Source organism: Narcine bancroftii, chromosome 2 (genome assembly GCF_036971445.1).
Source record: "Narcine bancroftii isolate sNarBan1 chromosome 2, sNarBan1.hap1, whole genome shotgun sequence".
NCBI classification, from domain to species: Eukaryota; Metazoa; Chordata; class Chondrichthyes; order Torpediniformes; family Narcinidae; genus Narcine; species Narcine bancroftii.
Window position 1 is genome coordinate 142,867,397 of NC_091470.1, and position 20,441 is coordinate 142,887,837.

Genomic DNA, 20,441 nt, shown 5'->3' on the forward strand with positions numbered 1-20,441 from the left:
AATTCTTGTCTATACTATCTATATTTTCCTCTAAGTACAGATACATTCACGTATGCTCCTTGTCTCTATTCACTCTTATACCTCTTTACCCGCATACATATCAATCGTGATCATTTTTACTCTCATTACCCGTCTTCATCCCTCAGTCTATTTTTGTCTTTACCCACATACATATCAATTGTGATCATTTTAACTCTCATTACCCGTCTTCCTCCCTCAGTCTATTTTTGTAATTGTTCTGCAAATTTTCGTGCTTCTTCTGGATCCGAGAATAGTCTGTTTTGTTGTCCTGGAATAAATATTTTCAATACCGCTGGATGCTTTAGTATAAATTTATACCCTTTCTTCCATAAAATCGCCTTTGCTGTATTGAACTCTTTTCTCTTCTTTAGGAGTTCAAAACTTATATCTGGATAAATGAAGATTTTTTGCCCTTTATACTCCAGTGGTTTGTTGCCCTCTCTTACTTTTTCCATTGTCTTCTCCAGTACCTTTTCTCTTGTAGTATATCTTAGGAATTTTACTACAATAGATCTTGGTTTTTGTTGTGGTTGTGGTTTAGAGGCCAATACTCTATGTGCCCTTTCTATTTCCAATTCTTGCTGTAGTTCTGGACATCCTAGGGTCTTAGGGATCCACTCTTTTATAAACTCCCTCATATTCTTGCCTTCTTCATCTTCCTTAAGGCCCACTATCTTTATGTTATTTCTTCTGTTATGGTTTTCCATTGTATCTATTTTTTGAGCTTGTAGTTCTTGTGTCTCTTTAGTTTTTTTATTAGATTTCTCCAATTTCTTTTTTAAGTCTTCTACCTCCATTTCTGCTGCTACTGCCCGCTCTTCCATCTTGTCCATTTTCTTTCCCATTTCTGTTAAGGTCATCTCCATTTTATTTATTTTCTCTTCTGTGTTGTTTATTCTTTTTCTTAAATCCTTAAATTCCTGTGTTTGCCATTCTTTAAATGATTCCATGTATCCTCTAATAAGAGCAAGTATATCCTTTACCTTGCCTTTCTTTTCTTCTTCTATTTCACCATACTCTTCCTCTTCTTCTTCCTCTGGGTTGGCCATCTGTTGTTTCTTTGTTGCCCTTTCCTCCTCTTCTTTCTTGTTTCTATTGTCTTCTGTGGTCTCTTCTTGCTGCAGGTGTTCTGCAGCTGTCGTTGCCGGCTGTGGAGATCGACTCCCCAGCTGGTCCCCCCTCCCGTCGGTGTGTTTTTTTTCATTCGCATCGCGCATGCGCGAAGTTTCGCGCATGCGCGGTTGCGCACTTTTACTCGGCTCTGCGAGCCATTTTTGTAGTCCATTATTTACCGACCTGAGGGAGCGGGTTTCTCTCTCCGCAGCGGGCCTCTTCGGACAGGTAAGGCCTTCACCTTTTTCCTCCTTTGTCTTCTCTTCCTCTCTTCTTACCGTTGCTTTCGACTTTTCTTTTTTTGTCGCCATCTTCTTTCCACCTTTATACTCACTTTTCTGTAACTTTTATTTCTGTGCCTTTGTGTTTTCTCTTGTTTTTCCCGACTTTTCTGGAGAGGGCTGGAGTTCACCGTCCGGCCACTACTCCATCGCGTGACTCCTGCAGACACTGGTTGAAGTAAAATCACTCAGCAGGTCAAAGATAAGGTACATAACCAAAGCTTCAGGCTTGAGCCCTTCATCAAGGTATGAGCAAAATGCCAGTAGACCCTTGATGAAAGGTTTTGTACCTTTATCTTTGCTAATATATCTTTGACCTCTAGCCTTGTGTTTTACATCTCAAGAGACCAGAACTGCACCCTGTGTACTTGCAGCAGAATCTCCCCGATTTAAATTCAAGCCTTCCAGCAATGAAGGCCAGCATCCCATTTACCTTCTTGATTACTTGTAGCACCTGAAAAGGTACTTGTGATTAATGTTCAAGCACCAAAGTATCTCTGCAACAGAAGGCCTCCATTTAAGAGCAGATGCAGCAGAGGAAGAAACTGGGAGAAAGATGGCATCCTTACAAGAGCAAGGTAGGAAGAAGAGTTGTTGAGTCAGTGTGGGAGTCAATGGATGTCTGATAAATGTTTGTAGATGGAGACAGAGACACAGAAGAGGTGTCAGAAAAGGCCTAGGAATTTGAGTAGGGGAGGGTTAGTAGTGAAAGTTATAAAGTTGAGAGGTCCAACACAGCTCCAAGCAGTCGCTGATATAATAGAGTTGAGTGGTACCAGAGAAGGTTTGGTTCAAGGACTGTTCCACGTAACCAATGAAAAGACAGGCATAGCTATGATGTCACTGACCACACTTTTGATTTGCCAGAAGTGAGAGCAGTCAAGAGCTGTTCAGAGTGAGATCAAGTTATGACAGGAGATGAGAGTGGCCACACAGGAACTGAATGTGTACAAAGACTGGACATCCACAGTGGACCAGGTAGAAGCCAAGAAATCAGAATTTATCAAAATTGTGAAGGGCATGCAAGTTGTCCCAGAGGTAAGTTGGAACACACGAAGTATGAGAAGGCACATACTCTGGGTAAGAGCAGGCAGAAAGCAATGAGCCATCCAGGACAGTGTTTGTGGACCTTCAGCAAGAGACAGAAACACAAGAACGGCAGATGCTGGAATCTGTGAGCAAACAATGAGAAGTTGGAGGCAGCATCCATGGAGAGAAATGGTCTATCACCATTACAGACCAGACCCTTGATCAAGATGGAATATCTAAAAATAGAGCATTTACAGGACAATGAAAAGTGGAACTAATTAAATTGCTCTGAAAGAGCTGGCACAGATTTGATGGGCTGAAATTACCCCTTTCCTTGCGGCAACAACATTCAATGGTTCTTTAACTCAATTCTCTGTGGCTACATTAATGAAACAGAATGAACATTGTATCACACTTGCATTCGACTTCACATTCAGAAAATACCAAAGTGACGCCAATAAAAGCAACAACAGGAATGGAATCAAACAAAGAGTGAAAATTTATTAATTTGGTACTTTGAACTTGCAAACTAAAATGCCACTATTCCACTGAAAACCTTATTTCCATGCAAACCTGTCAGGGGTTTGAACAGAAACGCTAATCAACACAACATTCAGATCAGAACTGTTTAGTAAAATTATTTGGAGTTTTCCTTTCGCTCTGAGTTATAACCAGTGATGTAAACAAGTTGGTATGATACAACCAGTGGATCAAATGTCTTAACTAAACCAAATATATTAACATTCCATAAAAATCATTAAAAAATTAAAGCTACTCCTAAAAGCATGAAATGCTCACTTGTCCATCTACAGAATGATGTCAAAGTCTTCTGCTGTATTCAGTTAAATGTGTGCTATTTATCCTTCGCCCTTGTTATTAGGGAGGGTGGAGAGTGCTGGGGGCGAGGAGACAAAAAAAAGGCGAGTCTATCCTATAGTTCCAAGTAAAACACTGTAGACACCATGGATGAAGTAAAAACACACAATGCTAGAGTAGCTCAGCAGGTCAAAAAGGTAAAGATACATAACCGATGTTTTGGGCTCAGGCTGCCGAATTTCTCCAGCATTGTGAGTTTTTACTATCCTATAGTCCTGGTGACCCTCTTTACTGCAGCTGACATTTTTACCCACTCCCAATTTCAGTCGGCACAGATGACATGTTCAGGCGATGCCTGATTACACCAAACATCAAAATCTCAAGGAAAGACCATTTCATTCTTTAAATTCCACTATGCAACTATTTCTAAAATTCATGCAGAGAAATCACACTTCAATTTTCCATTGATAGTATTGCTATTTGTCTTGCTCAAAATTATTTGAGGTATCCAATCAGTTAAAGGAATTGAATAGAAACGCATTCTGAAGCAACACTGCATGGGTAGCCAGAGCAGCTTCAGCCAAAGCTGAAGAGGAACCTATAGTCTAAGGTGTTCAAGGTTGTGCTGGCATTGTAAATCCCAGGCTCACTTTCTGAATTGTACAGATAGAGCTTTTAAACCTTTAGCCAAGAACCTTCTCCATGGTAACAGCTCTCAAAATGGTGACTCTCAAAGGGAAATGCTGTTTCAATTGTGGGGTCTGTCTTGGGGCCAAAAGGAGAATGCAGGTGGGTAATGTATCCACCCACTGACCAATGGTGCCCCAGCAATACAGAACTTAAGGTTTACCTTGTACTAGGAGGACTTTGAGATAAATCAAGGGTTTGCTTTCAACCAGGCTATATAAAAATGAATGCAAGTGAAGACTCTGCATCTTGTTATACTTTGTACCTTCTAGTGATGACTTTGAACAAAGCCATTTGGTGGTGGCTACAGATGTAGCCAACATCCTGAATAGTCAGCCTCATGAAGCTACTATTACACAGTCTCTTGGAATTCCATCAGAAGGAATCTCATCACTTGATGAGATGGTCAAGACCCCAGTGCGAGTAAACATCATACAAGGTACACACAAAGCTTCCCTTCTTGATCACCATTGGGGATTGGAAATTATCCATGTTAGTTGGCATTTCTTCACTGTCTCAACAGGTCCATAATTAGTGGATGGACATCATTGCCTCTAAACTGATTATGGAAAGTTCAGATTGCAACCTCAATTGTCAACCTTTCCACTGTTAATCATATTTTTTTTCTTTAGAATACAAAAATATGCCATTTAAAGTGTGCAGCTTGCCTATCAATTGGATTTATGGTCAGCAATCTTAAAAGTGCAAGCTGGAATTCTGAAAAATTGTGGTCCATTGGCTTGACATCTTACATTTTACACTAGAAAAATATACAAGTCACCAAGGTGGACACTAATCACCATCACATTGTAAGATGCAAAGAACTGATTTATTTTGAATTCCACATTCCTCCAGTGTCTTAGACAGATCACTAAAGCTCCTCCTAGGCACATCCATTGTTTCAACCACAAAGTTTTTATAGTTGCCTTTACTCTTCCATTCAGCTACGGAAAGGATTGTTTGTAGTGTGTCTGAAGGTCTGAAGCAACTCTCAAACCTCTGACCAGAGGGGTATCTCACAGCAAGCCGCAACCTTGGTTCAGATTCAGCAGGCTCATGTGGAGGGGAGGTTGCTTGCGTATTTTGGAAGTGTGCTTTTGAAATTGCACTAATGGATTTAAAAGGTGATGGCTTCGTTTCCTTGTCCAATTTTAATTTTTCTTGAAGCTCAACATGGAAATTCAGCTGATCATTTTTGTGGCCTGTGTTCTTTACTCTAAAACCACTGGCTTCCCTCCTCCCAATGGATGGTAGAACTCTGTATCTATTTAATGATGAAGATGGCCGAGATGGAATATGATGGAGAAGTTCTGGAACTTCCTCCTTGATCACTCGAGTGTTCCTGGTGGGTGAATAGCACTCAGGAGCTGAAGATGAAGGACAGCTGCTCCGATCACCAAAAGTAGTTGGAACTGGGATGGAATACGAACAAGTCCCTGCGTCTTGAGCATAAGCAGAGGTAGACCGACTACGACCTTTGGCAGATTTGGGTCTTGGAGTATTCATGATGTGAGTATCAGGATCTGTGATGGAGTGTACAGGAAGATCAAAGGAAATGCTTTTGGACACAGAGGGTGGCCTGCTGGTTGGTTCTGCAGCAGCCATTTCACTCTTTCATACCTAAAGAAAATTGGAAAACCTGATTATAATCATTCAATATGCACAACAAATTAAATTGAGGTGATAGATTGCATGAAATGTGTTTCAAATTGAGCAGTTTTAAAGAGTGCAAGAATATCAACACCTTGAATATTTGAACACAATTTTCAAGTGTGGCAGAACAGATTAACAAAGCAGGTAATAAACTTCAGGGGATCTTGTACTCAGCATACACAGAGCATATTTAGGAGGTTAAGCCCAAAAGTTTAATGCAAGGAGGAGGATAGTGAAGCAGCAACATTACTGATTTTGAGCCTATATTGAATACAACTGAATTAAACTGACATCTTCAGAATTCAACAGGATTCCCTCCTTCCTCACACTTGGTCTGGCCTCTACAACAACTGCTCCCTCCACCCACAAACTTTCTTGCCAAATGAATTGAAAACAGAATGTTGGAAGCACTCAGCAAGTAAGGTGGCATCTGCGGAAATGGAAAGGTCTATCATTCGAACTGGGCAAGAAAGAGCACATCTTCAGAGAAGGCGAGGGAAGGTTGCTTGCGTATTTTGGAAGTGTGCTTTCGAAATTGCACTAATGGATTTAAAAGGTGATGGCTTCTTTTCCTTGTCCAATTTTAATTTTTCTTGAAGCTCAACATGGAAATTCAGCTGATCATTTTTGTGGCCTGTGTTCTTTACTCTAAAACCACTGGCTTCCCTCCTCCCAATGGATGGTAGAACTCTGTATCTATTTAATGATGAAGATGGCCGAGATGGAATATGATGGAGAAGGTCAAAGGGAATATCTCTGATAAAGACAATACCAGACTGCCATAGAATTAAGTTCTAAACCAGGCCATCTAGTGAAAAGGATACTGGAAGTTGTTCCATCTGTGATATCGGTACAGATTTTCTCTCTTCATTAACAGAACCTGTTGCACTGGGCATGTCCTACAGTTCTGCACTTCACAACTTCTTTATTTCCTTCTCTCCAACTGCCTTCACTTCACAACTCCTACGTTCCTTTGTTCAGGTTCTCACTCTGTGACTACTCCCATTAATCACACAAAGTACTGGAGATCAATAGAAAGAAACCATTGCCTGTGACTCATCAGCTCTCCCCAAAAAATACATAGTACATTTGAAAATAATTAAAGGAGGATTTGCGCACTCCTTCCTCTTTTATAGATGGCACAGTTAGTGTAGCAGTTAGTATAACGCTGTTACAGCACCAGTGATCGAGACTGGGGTTCAAATCTCATGCTGTCTGTAAGGAGATTGTATGTTCTCCCTGCGTTTGTGTGAGTTTCCTCCGGGTACTCCGGTTTCCTCCCACTGTTCAAAACATACTGGGGTTGTAGGTCAATAGGGTGTAATTGGGCAGCATGGGATCTTGGGCTGAAATGACCTGTTACTGTGCTGTATGTCTCATTTTTTAAATTCAAACATTTAAAAAATTTACCAAGCCAATGACCTAATTCAAACCGTGACACATTTCAAGAATGTAACCATCTGTGCAACAGTGCTGCTCCAGTGTAAAATCTGACTTGAGTAGAGTTTTGGCATTAAAGAATGAACAACTGCCCATAAAATTTTTAAAAATCACAGCAATATTCCATTACTTGGGTGGGAAAGTGAAATGGCTGACTTTCACTGAGGGATTGCATTCAAAATGTTTTTGCAGATGCTCTCTAATTGCCATTGGTTCAATATTTTTTATATGCTGCAATAAAGCATTAGTGCAAATTAGCTCCAACAAAACAAAATCTTGGCCCTGCACCAAGCCTGTGAGCTGAACATGCAAAGTAGATCTGAGATAACAGCATGTACACTCAAATCCCGATGGCAAAAATTTAAAACAAAAAAAAAATTCACTTCACTGTATAAAAGCACACTTGAAGATTAAATATTACTGCTAATCAGAGATCCAGATAAATAAATTTAATTATTCTTTATTATATAAAGCACTTTTTGAATAAATGAGCCTGTAAGACTATGTCGTCAATGCAAAAAAAAGGTTGATGATGAGATAGCAAACTTCAAAGGATTTATCACGAAAGTTATTTGCAAGGAAGCTTGCTCTTAAAACAGCCACTGGTGAGATTATTGAATTGGTCACTACTGGGACAAAATGGATGGGCTGGATAGCCTATTGCTCTGCTCTCACAACTAGCTTTTAAAAAATAACCAGTGTTCTGACCAATACTGCATCTTGAAGACGTAATTTATTAAAAAATGATTAAGCCCAATATTCCCAATCTTTCAATTGGGAATATGTACACAATCCACTCCCGACAACAGGGATTCAATCTTACTCGTTGAATCTCTGTTTTACTATTTATATCACACAAAGTTTAATATGATTTCTAAACACCTCACATCACCACTGTTCAAAGGTGATTTTTTTTTTTGGTTTACATTTAACTTCTGCTCTTGCAGAACACCATTATGAGATTTCTTTCCAAATGTGAAGGCATTTAGCTTGGGTAGATGATCAGCATTTTACATGGCTCTTTGAAATTGCTACAAATGCAGTTCTAAACCCCTCCACAAATTCCATTTGCTCACTAGCGTTTTCCTCCTCCATCCCGAATGTAATATTGAACTGTGCAAAAACAAGAACAATTATTAAATCAATTTCTCACTTTTTTCTCTGGGATTTCCAATGAAAGAGTCACCAGGAAATAATTTTGAATTAAAGATCATTTGTTTAATAAACAACATATGAAGTCTCCTTCCTTCTGTTGGAAGAGAACAAAAAATGGATCATCACCTAAAGTCCTTTTCTCCAAGGCCAGCCTGCAAGATACCATTCACCACAGAACTATCTTTTGCTCAACTGCTTCTCCATTACACAACATTCACTCATGGCCAATCCAAGTATAACATGAATATAGACCCGAGTCATTTATTCACTTCAACATTTCGTTCAACAATGGACAATATCTGTAAGTTCATTAACTTAATCCATCCAGTACAAGGAAATAAGACGCCAACAGTGGCAGTTGCTTTAGACGCAGAGAAAACCTTTGACAGGGTAGAGTAGAATTATTTATTCAAAGTACTACAGAGGTTCAACCTACCAGAGAAATATATTAATTGGATTAAAGCATTATATAAGGGACCATTGGCGAAGGTGACAGTAAATGGATATATATCGAACCAATTTAAATTAAGTAGGTCAACTAGGAAGGGATGTCCACTGTCTCCCTCACTGTTCGCGTTAGCTATAGAACCACTGGCAGAACTGATAAGAACAGAAAATAAAATAAAAGAGATAAAAAAAGTAAAAGGAATATAAAATCAGTTTATGTGCAGATGAAGTCATCGTATACTTAACAGAACCAGAATTATCAATAAAAGAATTGCAGAAGAAATTGAAGGAATATAGAGAAATATCGGGGTACAAGATCAACACAAATAAAAGTGAAGCGATGCCAATGAATAATGCAGATTACACAGAGTTTAGAAAAGAATCACCATTTAAATGGCAAACACAAGCAATCCGATACCTAGGTATTAGATTAGATAATAATTTAGGCCATCTATACAAATTAAATTAATGAAGAAATTACAAGATGACTTAGAACATTGGAAAGATTTACCACTAACACTGATAGGAAGGGTAAATTGCATTAAAATGGATATCTTCCCAAGGATACAATACCTATTTCAATTGTTACCAATTCCCTTAACAGAGAAATTCTTCAATGAGCTAAAGAAAACAATAAGGAAATTCTTATGGAAAAGGGGGGAAACCAAGGATAGCGCTAGATAAATTAACAGAATGGTACAAACAAGGGGGCTTACAGCTACCAAACTTTAAGAATTATTATAGAGCAGCACAATTAAGATATCTATCAGATTTTTATCAAACAAGGGAAAAACCAGATTGAACCAGGTTAGAGCTAGATAAAATAGGGGAGAAGGTACCAGAACATATACTTTATAAGTGAGATGAAAAACTGCTGCAACATAGAAGTTCACCAGTATTGCACCATCTGCTCAACATTTGGAAGAAGATTCACGTAGAAAGGAAAAAAAACAAATTACCAACTACCAAAATTATTATTGACGCAAAATCAACTAATCCCTTTCACAATAGATAACCTTTCCTTTAGAGAATTGGAGAGAAAAGGGATCAAAAGAATAGAAAATTGTTTTTTGGGAAATAATTTATTATCTTTTGAACAAATGAAGTACAAATATGGTATAACTCAAGGTACAATGTTTGCATAACACCAACTGAAAACCTACTTGAAGGAGAAATTGGGAAGCAGGCTGAGGTTACCAGAAAGAAGCAGCTTTGAATATGTGATTACAGACATAATGATAATTAAAAGATTTATAACAAACATGTACATCAAGCTGCAAGAGAAAGAGAATGAGGAAATAAACTATAAACCCAAACAAAAGTGGGAACAAGATCTAAACATAAAGATAAAAAATGAAAAATGGGAAAAGCTATGCTCCGGAACTATGAGAAATACAATAAACACGAGGTTACACATGATACAATATAATTAGTTACACAGGCTATACACCACGGCCCAAAAGTTAAATAAATGGGACCCAACAGTAACAGATAGATGTTTTCGCTGTAAGAAGGAAACGGGAACAACAGTACATGCAATTTGGGCATGTGAGAAAGTGGAAAAGTTTTGGGAAGATCTAAATCAGGTATTAAATAAAATCACAAAAAGCAACATATCAAAAAATCCAGAGATCTTTCTTCTAAGTAATATAAGAAGTAAAGAACTAGGCCTCAATTTGGATGGAGCACAAAAAAAGATTTATTATGATAGCCTTAGCTGTAGCAAAAAATGTATAATGTCAACCTGGAAATCAGAAGAGAGCCTGAGAGTAAGCAATGGTACATAGAAATTAATAAATGTATTCCATTGGAAAATAACATATAATTTAAGAAATAACATCACAGTATTCGAACAAATTTGGGAACCGTACATGGAATACAACAGAGAGGGCCTATCGCGGACTTCCACCCCCAAAAATGACAGAATGAGAAGACGAAATGAACTGACCCAGTGTGTAAAAGTAGATATCACAATTTTCTTGTTTATTTTCATTGTGTGATGACATTGTTTAATGGGTTTATTGTATTGTATATGTTGAACATTTAGTGGGTAGGGAGGGGGAAAAAGGGGAGAAAATGACACTGTGTATATTCAAGAGGGAAATGTTTGTGTGTATTTTGGTTAATATGGTTCATAGTGTGAAAAATTTAAAAAAAATTAAAAATCATGTTGTTCAAAACGTTAAACAGAACAGCCCTAATTCTAGAAACAATTACTGAGCGTCTCTGCAATACCAATGTACCAGTAATTGAAAGCATCATGATAAATCTGTAGACACACTACAGATACCAAAATCTGAAGTTAAACACAATCTGCTGGAGGATTTCAGCAAGTTGAACAGAATAAATGGAGAATTTAAACAATTAAATAATTTATAAAATATCCCAGCATTTCTGACCATGAAACTACAGGCTCACATATCCTCAGTTAAGGAATCTCCTGGCCTTCCTTGATCAAACCTAATATGGTTGATTCTAGATTGACCTAGAAAGCCATTTGGTTGACCTTGAAATTGGATTATGACAGAGCAAAGTGAAACATTTGAAATCCTGACTGGTACTTAAGATAGGGAAGTTGTTCTACAGAGTGCAGACTAATGCAGGTGTATGCACCAAATTATACCTCTCAGAATCCTAGATTTTTCCATCACAAATCTTACTTGCCCTCTTAATGTACTACATTACACCTCCAGCCCTGTGTGACAGAGCATACAGACAAAAGAATTGATCCTTGCCTCAATATTGTTGAGGCCCGAGTAAATCTCATGCCATCAGACCTCCACATTCAGGAACATTTGAAAGAGTTGTTTAAAGCAGCCATTCTCAATGCCACCGCCACCCCCACACCCACACCCCACCTCCCCCACCGCCCCGGACTCTGGTCAATGTTTATGGGCCCCCTTCCCTGTGAAGCAGCAGTCAAGTTTGGTTTCTTCAATTCTTCTCTCCTACTGACTACATTAAAAAAAAATTAAGAATATTCATATTACGCAAAGTGAAAAGAAAACAAGGTTTTTACTTAAATGTGCTCTGGCTCCCGTGGAGAATGCACTGAGTTGGGAATATCAATATCTATCTTCGAGTCAGTTGGCACATTCTGAACACACAAGTGTAAGCAGGCCACTATTTAGATACGATTCTTAATTTCCCCCACCAAAATATTTCACTGTACTACATTACACCTAAACCTTTGCAGCTTGTTATACCTTCTGCACAACTTGCTTTCCAGCCTACAACCGGCTAGCAAGATTAGCAATCATATTTTTGGTGGCTTCATCCAAGTTGTTTATACAAGTTATCTAACTGAGGCTCCATTACCATAACACATCACCCTCGACCATTCCAGTAAGTTACACAGTACCACAAAGCTTTTATCTGCAATCCCCTGTAATGCAGCACATTGTCAAATACCTTCTGGAAATCTACAGTAATAACACCATCACTAATACAGTAATGGTGACCCAAGTTTGACTGCCACACAGGGTTGGCTATGGGTGGCAAGTAGATCAACACAAAGAGGAAACTAACTTAACCTTGCCTTCACTTGTCTGCCTCAGTTGCATTGGCCTTTAAGGGTATTGGTGGGAGAGGTCACAGAACATGCGGCCATAAAGTCCAAGCCCCAGCTCCATTGATTGTACAATATCAGTACCCTGGAAAGAGCCATCACTGACCACACAAGCCAAACTCCTTTTTTGCCAAACCCTCCTCCCCCTCAGAACTCCAATTCAGCCTTCTCCCCAAAAAATCCCCACCTGCCTAAAACCTCCCTCTCTCTATCGAACCCCAAAAATTCCTCATCCTCAAACCTTCTCTCTCCATCAAAGCCTCTCCCTCAAACCCCCACTCCCACCCTAACAAACTCCCAATTCCTTCAAATGTTCCCCTAAATCTTCCCTCTCAATAAAACCACCCCCTCAAAGCTTCCCCAAACCCTCCCTCCCAAACTCCCTCTCATCCACTCCCTCTTCAAACCCTCATACCCCAAACTCTCCCTCCCGAAACTCCCTCTCATCCACTCCCTCTTCAAACCCTCATACCCCCAAACTCTCCCTCCCCATCTAACCCCTCCAATACCCATTCCCTACCCTTCAAACCCACCCATTTTCCCCACCCACCTATCCCAGTGTTCCCTTACCCCACCCATAGCCCTTGCTCCGGCAGTCCATATTCCAGTCCCCCGCCACCTCTGTTCCAAGACTTGCTCATGACCTTCCCAACCCCATCCCAGTCTCTCCCCTGCCCCTTCCCCAATACTCATCCCTACTCCCAGTCCCTGCTCCTTAGTGTCCCTGTTTTCCATTTCCCCATCACACCCCAACCCCCACCACCCCCACACCTGCCTCACCCACACCCCTTGCTATAGTGTTCCCCCATACCTCTACCCATCAGCTCATCTGCAGCCCCCACTCCACTGCTGACACCCGGATCACCCCACAGACCCTTACCCTCTCACCCCAACCTCATCTACTACCCATCCCTACCCCCACCAACTACTCCTTACCCGCACCCCCATCCCCTACCCCCACCCCTTACCTGCAATCCCCTTCCCTTCCCCGCAGCCCCCTTATCCTTACCCCTACCTCCTTACCCACAGCCCTCATCCCTTTACCCTCACCCGCTTTACCTTTGCCCTCACCCTTTTACTATCACCTTTACCCCCACCCCCTTACCCTCAGCTCCCTTATTTCTGCCGGCAGCCCCCAACCTGAGGCTCACCCCGCAGCCCGCACCAGCGCCGTTCCCAAGGCGACGAATGACGCCAGGTGCTCCCAGTGACGCCTCCACCCTCGCGCATGCGCGTTCCTGCGGCCGGCTGGGTGAGAGAGAGCAGGCGCCGCGACGACCCCGGCAGGAGAGCCTGGAGAAAGTTTCGCACCGATGCCCACAGGCGCTGCCTAGACCCCCCTGCCCATGGAGCAGGTTGAAGTGCATCGTTTCCCTTCACTGCACCAAAGTGCAAATAGTCCCGGGGCAACGAGGTTCGGATCAGCTGCGGGAGTGACAACCAGGTTCTGGGCATGGTGGCATCTATCAGGGGGACAACGTGGAGGCGACAGACTTTCCTTTACAGGATCCTGAGGTCAGGCCTAGTGTTCACTCACTGCGTTCACCTGCAGAGGCAGGGACTGGGCTCACGGGGTTCACCTGCAGAGGTAGGGATTGGGCTCACGGGGTTCACCTGCAGAGGCAGGGACTGGGCTCACGGGGTTCACCTGCAGAGGCAGGGACTGGACTCACGGGGTTCACCTGCAGAGGCAGGGTACTGGGCTCACGGTGTTCACCTGCAGAGGCAGGGTACTGGGCTCACGGTGTTCACCTGCAGAGGCAGGGTACTGGGCTCACGGGGTTCACCTGCAGAGGTAGGGATTGGGCTCACGGGGTTCACCTGCAGAGGCAGGGTACTGGGCTCACGGTGTTCACCTGCAGAGGCAGGGTACTGGGCTCACGGTGTTCACCTGCAGAGGCAGGGTACTGGGCTCACGGTGTTCACCTGCAGAGGCAGGGTACTGGGCTCACGGTGTTCACCTGCAGAGGCAGGGTACTGGGCTCACGGTGTTCACCTGCAGAGGCAGGGTACTGGGCTCACGGTGTTCACCTGCAGAGGTAGGGACTGGGCTCACGGGGTTCACCTGCAGAGGCAGGGACTGGGCTCACGGGGTTCACCTGCAGAGGCAGGGACTGGGCTCACGGGGTTCACCTGCAGAGGCAGGGACTGGACTCACGGGGTTCACCTGCAGAGGCAGGGACTGGGCTCACGGGGTTCACCTGCAGAGGCAGGGACTGGACTCACGGGGTTCACCTGCAGAGGCAGGGACTGGGCTCACGGGGTTCGCCTGCAGAGGCAGGGACTGGGCTCACGGGGTTCGCCTGCAGAGGCAGGGACTGAGCTCTCGGTGTTAACCTGCAGAGGCGGGATCTGCGCTCACAGTATTCACCTGCAGAGGCAGGGTACTGGGCTCACAGTGTTCACCTGCAGAGGCAGGGTACTGGGCTCACGGTGTTCACCTGCAGAGGCAGGGTACTGGGCTCACGGTGTTCACCTGCAGAGGCAGGGTACTGGGCTCACGGTGTTCACCTGCAGAGGCAGGGTACTGGGCTCACGGTGTTCACCTGCAGAGGCAGGGTACTGGGCTCACGGTGTTCACCTGCAGAGGCAGGGTACTGGGCTCACGGTGTTCACCTGCAGAGGCAGGGTACTGGGCTCACGGTGTTCACCTGCAGAGGCAGGGTACTGGGCTCACGGTGTTCACCTGCAGAGGCAGGGACTGGGCTCACAGGGTTCACCTGCAGAGGCAGGGTACTGGGCTCACGGTGTTCACCTACAGAGGCAGGGTACTGGGCTCACGGTGTTCACCTGCAGAGGCAGGGTACTGGGCTCACGGTGTTCACCTGCAGAGGCAGGGTACTGGGCTCACGGTGTTCACCTGCAGAGGCAGGGTACTGGGCTCACGGTGTTCACCTGCAGAGGCAGGGTACTGGGCTCACGGTGTTCACCTGCAGAGGCAGGGTACTGGGCTCACGGTGTTCACCTGCAGAGGCAGGGTACTGGGCTCACGGTGTTCACCTGCAGAGGCAGGGTACTGGGCTCACGGTGTTCACCTGCAGAGGCAGGGTACTGGGCTCACGGTGTTCACCTGCAGAGGCAGGGTACTGGGCTCACGGTGTTCACCTGCAGAGGCAGGGTACTGGGCTCACGGTGTTCACCTGCAGAGGCAGGGTACTGGGCTCACGGTGTTCACCTGCAGAGGCAGGGTACTGGGCTCACGGTGTTCACCTGCAGAGGCAGGGTACTGGGCTCACGGTGTTCACCTGCAGAGGCAGGGTACTGGGCTCACGGTGTTCACCTGCAGAGGCAGGGTACTGGGCTCACGGTGTTCACCTGCAGAGGCAGGGTACTGGGCTCACGGTGTTCACCTGCAGAGGCAGGGTACTGGGCTCACGGTGTTCACCTGCAGAGGCAGGGTACTGGGCTCACGGTGTTCACCTGCAGAGGCAGGGTACTGGGCTCACGGTGTTCACCTGCAGAGGCAGGGTACTGGGCTCACGGTGTTCACCTACACAGGCAGGGACTGAGTTCACTGTGCTTGACTGTTAATTTTAGAATCAGCTTTATTGTCATGGAAAACAAACACGACAGGCTGCAGACTCTGGTTGTAGTAAAAACAATGCTGGAGACACTCAGCAGGTCAAGCAGTGTCCTTTCTTGAGCAACGTTTTGAGCTTCATCAAGGTATTGTCAGGAAGATGTGTCACAAATTTGTGGTTTTGCAGCAGCAGGATGGTACAAAACAATGAGAAAAATTACAATTTTGTAAAGAGATGGTTGAAAAAAAAAAATAAAAGTTCCAAAAAGAGGGGGAAAAAACGTGAGGTAGTGTCCATAGAACACTACAGCACAATACAGGGCCTTCAGCCCTCTGGGTTTATTACCCATTCAGAAATTTGATGGCAAAGGGGGAAAATGGCTGGGTGTTCATCTTCAGGCTCCTGTACCTCCTTTCCGATTGTAGCAGAGTGAAGAGAGCATGGCCTGGGTGGTGGGGGTCTTTGATGATAGAAGCAGCTTTCTTGAGGCACCGCCTCTTAAAGATGTCCTTATTGGAGTGGTCTAATGCCCATATGATATAACCCTATGCAGCCTTTTCCTGTCCTGTGTATTGGCCCCTCCATACCATAAAGTGATGCAACTGGTCAGTCAGAATGCTCTCCATGAAGAAATTTGCAAGGGTCTTTGGTGACATACCAAATCTGCTCAAACACCTAACAAGATATACAGCTGGTGAGCCTTCTTCGTGATTGCATCAATATGAAGACCCCAGGAATTTTTAGTTCTTTTCCCTCTCCACCTCTGACCCCTCGGTGAGGACTGCTCTTTCAAGTCAAGTCAATTGTCATCTAATTGTACGTTTATGTGTGTGGCCTCCATTGGTCGTGGTCGACCATGGGTACTGTGGCTCTGGTAAGCTGGAGTGACTCTCCAGGGTGCAAGCCAGGGGAGATTTGATACGGAGATCTGTCTCTCCATGCTAATGACAGATCCAAAGGAACACTGAAAGTCGATAGAGTATGGTGCCAGCAACATCGCAGGAGTTGCCGTGGCGGTGCTGGGTACAACAGTCAGCTGCCTTCGGGACTCCGACTGGATTTTTCCTTGGGGGTTTAGTCCCAAAGCTTATCCCATGAGTGGATATAGCCACAAGGCAGCAGAGGGTTGAAATCTCCTGGATGAGTTACCACCTGTGGTTAACGAGCCCCATCTGCCCAGAGCAACTGGTTTCAAGGTGCCAGTGGCCTGTCTTTGCCCCTTCTCCTGTCACTGAGAACAGCTCCACTGGTCATAAGGGCTACGGCACATGCGAAGGCCAGGAGTTGGACTTGGTTGTCAGAGGCTGTTTGAGACAGATGACATGAAGAGCATTTGTGTAGAAGTTGGAGCTCTACCACCCTTCAGCTATGACCTCAAGTCCAACCTGACGAAACAGCGTTCTCTGGTCCTTGATGCAAAAGCACACAACCAGACACAATGCTCAGACAGACAAACAATATGTATGCATGACAATGACAAGTATTTCATCTATACAAATAAATAATAAATATTGTTTCATGAATCTGAGAGTCTCGGATGGTTAGAATGAGCTGTTCCTTTGATCATTCAGCATTCTGATCTCATTTCTTTCGATATTTGCAGATTAGGAGTTTCTTAGTTTCGACTTTACCCTCTTTTCCCAATCGGGAGACTACGACTGTTTTAGAGGATATACTATATTCAAAATTCCCTCCAAAAGGTGTGATATCTAAATTATATAATATAATTACAAAAATAAATTCTGGGACTTTTGAAAAGTTTAAAAATGATTGGGAAAGAGAACTCAATCTTCATATTTCCAATGAAAATTGGAATAAAATTCTGCGACTGGTAAACTCTTCTTCTCTATGTGAAAAACATTCACTAATACAGTTTAAAGTTGTTCATAGAGCTCATATGTCTAAAGATAAACTCCATCGCTTTTATTCTCATATCGATCCTATATGTGATAAATGTCAATTGGAAATAGCTTCCCTTACACATATGTTTTGGTCCTGTCCCTCTTTACAGAATTATTGGAAGGAAATTTTTTCCATTATATCTACTGTTTTGAATATTGATTTACAACCACATCCATTACTGCAATTTTTGGATTACCTATGATAGATTTGACTTATTTATCTCTTCCTGCGGATCGTATGATTGCTTTTCTTACACTAATGGCTAGAAGATCTATACTATTGAATTGGAAAGAGGTTAATCCTCCCACTGTTTTCCAATGGTTTACCCAAACTATACTATGTTTAAATTTAGAGAAAATTAGAAACTCTGTCTATGAATCCCCTTCTAAGTTTGAGTTAACCTGGCGACCATTTATTCAATATTTTCATTTGTGGTGAGTTGATCTGGCTCTGTTTTCTTTCTATGATTATGTATGATAATTGGGCTGTAAGATGAGATCGGAGTGATCGGCGTGGTTTAGCTATATCTGTAGGTTTTTTTTAAGTTTTTTTAATTCAGATTTGTTTTTTCTTCTTTTTTGGGTTTTTTTTTTCTCTTTTTTCATATATTGTTATTAATTATATTTTTTTTTAGAGATAGTTCACACCCTAAACTGATCTAAAATTTTTTAATGATATATTTTTATTCTGTAATATTATTGTTTAATATCTCTGTATTAATTCATTACTTACTATGTATTTTTTTATCTCTTTGAACTGTATGTGTTTATAAATTATAATAATAATAAAAAGATTGAAAAAGAAAGAAAGATCATTCAGCATTCTTGCTGCTCAAAGGTACTGCTCATGCCTACACACTAACTTGTGTTCTCCTGGCTTCCCATCCTAAAGTCCATGATAAATTTCTTAGTTTTACTGATGTTAAGTGCAAAGTAGTTGTGATTCACTCAAAAAGCTGATCTCTCTCCCTCCTGTACCCTTCCTCATTGCCATCTGTGATTCTGCTGACCATCCACACAGTCATGGGTGTAGAGAGTGAGGAGCAGTGGGCTAAGCACACATCCTTGAGGTGAGCCTGTGTCGATCGTCAGTGAGGAGGTGACACTGTTACTGACTTGCACTGACTGTCCAATGATCCAGTTGCAGAGGCCCAAGATTTGAAGCTTGCTGACCAGCACTGAGGGGATGATGGTGTTAACAACTATAATTGATGAAAAGCATCCAGTGATTCGTGTACAACAGGGGTGTCAAACTCAAATTCACGGAGGGCCAAAATTAAAAACTCGGACTAAGTCGAGGGCCGAACTGAATATTTATTGAAAATTTTCAACAACTTCTGCATGTTTTCTCTTCTTTCAACATATGTAATGTTAAACTTTAGGATATAACTTTAGGAGGATAATGTTACAGGTCAGGAGTAGGTAGCTCAAGTTCACCCTTTGCTTGACCTGAGGGAAACCTATTTGGTCCCTGTGGAGATGTAGTCAGCATTCACAGGCTGTGTCCATTTTGGCCTGCATCAGGACTCAGCATTTCCTGCTCACTCCTCAGGCTCTAGGCCTCTATTCACCCTCGACCCACCATCCCTCTACCTGACCAGTCCTTTACCCAACCTCTACTCACCCCTCACTCCACTCGCTCTGCCTCTACCCACCCCATCCTATACACGCCCCTCTACTGCCTCTCCCCTCAACCTGTTCCTCCCTCTACCCGTCTCTAACCCTCTAATCACCCCTCCCCTACTCGCCCTGCCCTTTCCCTTTTATCTCTTCCTTATCCACCCCTCCTTCTACTCATCCCTCCCTCTAACTGCCCCTTGCACCACCATAACTTCCCCTGCCCATTACTCCTCACCTACACCCTCTGCCCACCCCTGCTTACCCACCCACTCAGGCCCAGCGCGCTGCCGATCAGCCTTTGCGGACAGCCACCATCTCTCTTCACGTGCAGGGCCGAACCAGCCATCCCTGGGGTCCGCGCGGGTGCAAGCGCTGAAGGCCGTGGCGACCGGGAGAAGTGCGCTCGCGCTGTGGAAGGGCCGTCCGGTGCCAGTCACACGGGGCTCGCGCTGCCCGGGAGCCGTGCGCAGCCTGCCATGCCCATCCGCCGCACCGCTCGGCAGGTGGGAGAAGTGACTGGTTGTGCGGGGAGCCTTCCAACTGGCTTGCCGGCTGATGACATCGACAGACTTCTCGTGTTACAATGGGGAAGGGTGTGCAATGAAGGGGGAGGATGGTGGGGGTGACATGACCAAAAAACAGCATCGGCTCTCGCTGGAGGGCGGGCCACCTCTAATACATTTTTGAAATGATCTTGTGGGCCAAATATAATTATATCGTGGGCCAAATTTGGCCCGCGGGCCAGAGTTTGACATGTGTGGTGTACAAGGAGCCTGGCCCCTCTGAACATCCATATCTTTCAATCTCTCACCAATTATAAAATTCTCTGCCTTTCAATTTTTCTCCACCAAAGTGGTTGTCCTTGCAATTTTCTCCATTATATCCCAAGCCCTTGTGAATACTTAACTTGGTTTTTTCTTCAAGAAACTTACCTGCATCCTTCTCGCTGCTCACACTATCACCGATGATGCATCAGCAACAAACTTGGATATGTAACACTTGGCTCCCTAATTCATAAGAAATAGGAGCAGGACTCCTCTTGACCAAGGGCTCAGGCCCGAAACATTGATTGTTCTCTGCTTCCTCTGAATGCTGTGTGACCTGCTGAGTTTCTCGTGGATTGCAGTTGCTTTCAATGAGGTCTGACACTAGGTGGCAATCTTTCCCATAATCAGGGATAGGGTTTGTT

The 20,441-nt window shown here is 43.6% G+C and overlaps 1 protein-coding gene across 6 annotated transcripts; it reads right to left on the reverse strand.

The window, feature by feature from the left end:
• Window positions 1–2,940: 2,940 nt before the first annotated feature.
• Window positions 2,941–13,449, reverse strand: ubxn10 (UBX domain protein 10). Of its 6 annotated transcripts, none has more exons than XM_069918343.1 (3): window positions 13,316–13,388; window positions 12,181–12,295; window positions 2,941–5,567 (listed from the first exon to the last, which is right to left on the reverse strand). In XM_069918343.1, the coding sequence occupies exon 3, from the start codon at window positions 5,550–5,552 to the stop codon at window positions 4,740–4,742; it is 813 nt and encodes a 270-aa protein (XP_069774444.1). In that variant the 5' UTR covers window positions 5,553–5,567; window positions 12,181–12,295; window positions 13,316–13,388; the 3' UTR covers window positions 2,941–4,739. The 6 variants fall into 6 exon arrangements, with proteins under 6 accessions (XP_069774444.1, XP_069774445.1, XP_069774447.1 ...); XM_069918344.1 differs by having other exon boundaries at window positions 12,176–12,295; XM_069918346.1 differs by lacking the exon at window positions 12,181–12,295 and adding an exon at window positions 11,662–11,739 and having other exon boundaries at window positions 13,316–13,334.
• Between the last annotated feature and the right edge of the window lie 6,992 nt (window positions 13,450–20,441).

Bases quoted from the DNA above. Each gene is read 5' to 3' on its own strand.
- ubxn10 (XM_069918347.1), bottom strand. From the start codon at position 5,552: ATGGCTGCTGCAGAACCAACCAGCAGGCCACCCTCTGTGTCCAAAAGC.